This window comes from Puma concolor, chromosome D2, assembly GCF_028749965.1.
Source record: "Puma concolor isolate L17-30 chromosome D2, mPumCon1.1.hap2, whole genome shotgun sequence".
Lineage (NCBI taxonomy): Eukaryota > Metazoa > Chordata > Mammalia > Carnivora > Felidae > Puma > Puma concolor.
Window position 1 is genome coordinate 48,660,800 of NC_141677.1, and position 4,360 is coordinate 48,665,159.

The window sequence follows — 4,360 nt, forward strand, 5'->3', positions numbered from 1 at the left end:
AATTTCACAGGACTGCTTCAGAGTTTTACCCATTATTACCAAAATGAGCATAAAATTATGCTTCCCACATTACCTGGGAACTTCTTTCTTTTTACTAGAAATAATCACAGCAAGCAAAAAGGAGGGTAAAAGAGGTGATGAAAAAGATAAAAGATCTGGAGTCAAGATCTTGGACTGAGATCTTTGCTCAGTCACTTAACTGGTACTTTACTTCTTTGGGTTTCACTTCTACTTCCTCACCTATAAAATAGGATTAACAATAAATATGTACTTCAAGGCTTATGTAGAACAATGAGAGAAAATGTGAAGTGTCTAGTCTCACAAAGTAGAAACTCAACAATTCACCCAATCTCGTTTTCACTGATATCAGCAGTCCTCCAACTTTATTTTGACTTCACACCATTTACACTTAATCTCAGAACATCATTCAGTAACCACTGTATTAGCATATCAAGTAGGTGCTATAGACACAGGCAAAAGACACAAAATGCTTTGAAATTCACCTGCATTTCAAAGGAACACCTCAAAAGTCTCTTTATCAGCAGCAAGTTAAGGTATGGGAAGGGTGCAGAGAGACCAAAAAGTGACGGACAGGGGGAGTTCTGAGATGAGGAAAGAGGTCTGGTGATGTTTTTGACGGCACTGAGGCTGAAGGAATGATTCAAGGGAAGGGAGACAAACCAGCTCCAGTCCCCCCACAACCACCACCACCCATCACTGACCTACACTTGGACCGTGCCTGGAGCAGGGAGAGAAGCTCTAGGTAGCTATAAAAGGCAGAAAAGGGGAGCTGCCATCAGAATGTGAATAGCACCCTGAGTTCTATGCAGGGTTTGCAGTTTTCAACCAATAGAATATGCCCAGGAAGGTAAATAACACAAAATTTAAAGATGTTGAATGAACATCCATTTCCTTTTCTCATCTACTTCTCCTAGGATGACTATATATTAAAATTTTAAATACCAAGTTCCTAAAGAATTCCAAATTTGAAACAATAGTTTTTGTTTAGTCTGTGAACATTTGTTAACTGGTGTCCTGTGCCCAGTATACAGAAATAGTAACACATAATAAAGTACAGCCCAAGTTTTAATTTGGTTCCTCTTCTGCAGAAATCTGCAGGAAATAAGATTCAACCAAGAGGGCTGACTGCCTCCCTCCACTTGCAACTAACTCTTCCACCTTTATATGGAAATCAGCCTCTTAGACAGGTTCAGATACAGTACTTGGAGGTCACCCTCAGTTGCCCCTCCCCTCCACTCTCCATCACCAAGTTCCCTGAAATCTTCCTAAATCTTAAATCCATTCCTTCCTCTCCATCTTCAAAATAGCACCAATATCAAAAGAACAGGTACATCACTTTGGACAAGTGCATTTGTTTCCTATAACTGGTCTCCTGGTCTAGTCTTGACTTTCTCTAACACAGTGTTACACAAACTACAATGGACTTTTTTTTAACAAAATACATACAACATAAGAATGCATCATATATAATAGGTATTATTTCATGAAACATGTTTGTAATAAATATGGCATATTTACTCAGTTCATAGATTTCCTACTGTTTGTACCAGGTGAAATTTATACAGCAGACTGCAGTCAGAGAAGTCCAAAGGCCACTAAGGCCATCTTTTCTAAAATACTAACCAAATGTTATCTCCCTTCTTAAAAGCTTTTTAGTGGCCCTCCATTAACCACAGAATAAAGTCTAAACTTCTTGAAATAGCACTAAAGTTTGTCCGTAACAAGCTCTGCCCCTCTTCTTGGACTCATCTCCTGTCACTCATGTCATCCTGTGCTCCAGTCCTACCACTTTTGCACATGCCATTCCCTCTGCCTATTTAATTCTTTCTCTCCTTGATCTACACAGTAAATCCGCTTATCCTTCAATATTTAGTTCAGGTGTACTCCCCACTGCCTCTAAGTCCTGAGAAAACTAAGTTTATATCATTCACCTGAAGACTGCCTGATCTCTGTCCAGTTGACCAACGCATCACTGTTGACCAATGCATCCTTTTTGAAATGCTCTCTTCCCTGCAGGACACAACAAAAGCCAAGATTTTCTCCTACTTTTCTGGGTACTTCTCTTCAGTCTACTCTTAAATGATGGTGTTCCTAAAGTTTCTGTCCTAGGTCGCCTTTATTTTCTCTACATGCTGTATATGATCTCATCTACTTCCATAGCACCGATCACCACGTTTATACCAATAATCCCCAAATCTGTATTTCCAGCAAGATATATTTCTTATGAGATACAAAATACATATCCCATTCTCTCTGAATCCATCCACTTCTCCCCTTTCCTACTGCCCACAACCAAGTATAAACCATCATTATCTCCCACCTACACTAACTCCTTTAGTCTTGGGCCTGCGGTTCTGCTCCCTTTCAATACATGCTTCATTTTCTACACATCAGCCAGAGACCTTTAAAAAAGAAAGAAAAAAGGTGTGTGTGTGTGTGTGTGTGTGTAAACATGCATGCGCACGCATGTGTGTAAAGTCACTCCCCTACTAAAAACCCATTAAAAGCTTCGGGTTGCCCTCAGAGATAAAACCTTTAGCATTCAAAACCCTTAGCATTACCTGTATGTCCCAGTATGATCTGATCTTTGCCTACCTCTCTGCAGCCCTCTCACTACTCTCCCCTGTTGACAGTATGCATCAGCTATACTTCAGGAACGCTCCCTTACTTCCTCTTTTTAAGCTAACTCTTCAACATTCTTCACTCCTCAAAATAAGCATTTCATCTTCTGGGAGATTATCTTTGATCCCACAGACTGGATTAAGTACTTCTGACTCTTGGGGTGCCTGGGTGGCTCAGTTGGTTAAGCATCTGACTTCGGCTCAGGTCATGATCTCGTGGTTCATGGGTTCCAGCCCTGTACCCGGCTCTGTGCTGACAGCTCAGAGCCTGGAACCTGCCTTGGGTTCTGTCTCTCCCTCTCTCTCTCTCTCTGGCCCTCCCTCGAGCTCTCTCTCTCTCTCAAAAATTAACATTTTTTGAAAAGTACTTTTGGGGCGCCTGGGTGGCGCAGTCGGTTAAGCGTCCGACTTCAGCCAGGTCACGATCTCGCGGTCCGTGAGTTCGAGCCCCGCGTCAGGCTCTGGGCTGATGGCTCGGAGCCTGGAGCCTGTTTCCGATTCTGTGTCTCCCTCTCTCTCTGCCCCTCCCCCGTTCATGCTCTGTCTCTCTCTGTCCCAAAAATAAATAAAAAACGTTGAAAAAAAATTAAAAAAAAAATAAAAAATAAAAGTACTTTTGATTCCTAACCCTAACCATATGTCCCTCACCTGTCAGCACAACCATTACCTCTTGTTACCCGGACTTCTTACAGAATTGTCTATCTCTACTGATGGATTTTAGGATCTGAAGACAGGCCAAGTTCAACAATGTATGCCAGAGACAAGTACAATGCCAGGTAATACTAACTGCCCTGAACCCCGGGGTGAATCAAGAGAAACTGTGACCTTCTTTGCAGCTTTCTTTCCATCTAGAGGTTGAAGCTTCACATACACAATTAGACCTCCTTAACAAGGCAATTTCTCAGTCAAACCCGAGGAAAGCAAACAGGTGGAGTCTACTACCATTTTCGGCCTTGAGTGACTGCTCATCAGGGTTTCTCACCCCACCAATGCAAGTGGGAAAATGTGGCCGCAGTCCCCCACTAAGCGGCCTTAGTGACTCGGCAAGAGGGCCTCAGAGTAGTGCACACAAGACCAGAAAGGGGACGACTGGAGTTCCTGGGTCCTCAGAGACCAAGAAAAGGTTTGGGCCAAAGGGAAGGACAAAGATCTTTATTTCCCCACGTACCAAGCGAGGTGGCGCTGCCTCTGTGCGGTCCCGCCCGCCCCGGGACGCAGCCTGACGAGGACGGTGGGACCCTGAACTGCACGGGAGCGTCCTTGGGATCGAGAACGCGCCTCTGCCTGCCGGGGAAACTCCGGGCGTCCGAGGCGGCCGGCGGAGAAGTTGCAGCGGTGCCCCAGCGGGGTCGCTTGGTGCAGGGCTCACAGCCGGGGCCCGCACTCATGCTTGGGACCCGCAGCGCACAGTCCCCGGGCCGGCCCGGGCGGAGAGCCTCATTCACTAACCCTGAGAGGGACGGACTGCGCCTCCTCCTCGGCGCCTCCCGGCACCATTCCCTCTCTGCCGCTGCCTGCTTCTGCAGTTGCTGCTCCGCTGGCCTCCCGAGCCAAGCCCTAGCCAGTCGCCTGCCTTCCCTTTCCACAGGCACCCCCACCTGCCACAGGACGCGCCGCTTTGATTCTGGCTTGGTTCACTTTCCCACCACCGGAAGGCGGCCGTCAGGCGCTTCCGACTTCCGGGACGTACAGTTGTCGCAAAGCGGAAGTGCAAGGAT

The 4,360-nt window shown here is 45.9% G+C and overlaps 1 protein-coding gene across 7 annotated transcripts in view; it reads right to left on the reverse strand.

Annotated features, from left to right (window-relative positions):
* The window catches only part of PARG (poly(ADP-ribose) glycohydrolase), a 134,575-nt gene extending 130,265 nt beyond the window's left edge, over positions 1-4,310 (reverse strand). For 3 of the 7 annotated variants that reach the window (XM_086680263.1, XM_086680262.1, XM_086680260.1), the window contains exon 1: positions 3,811-4,302. In XM_086680263.1, the coding sequence (XP_086536389.1) occupies positions 3,811-4,030 (220 nt within the window). In that variant the 5' untranslated portion in view covers positions 4,031-4,302. Of the gene's footprint in view, positions 1-3,810 lie in introns of all 7 variants that reach the window. The other 4 variants (XM_086680265.1, XM_086680264.1, XM_086680267.1 and 1 more) reach the window with 4 other exon arrangements.
* Positions 4,311-4,360: the final 50 nt, after the last annotated feature.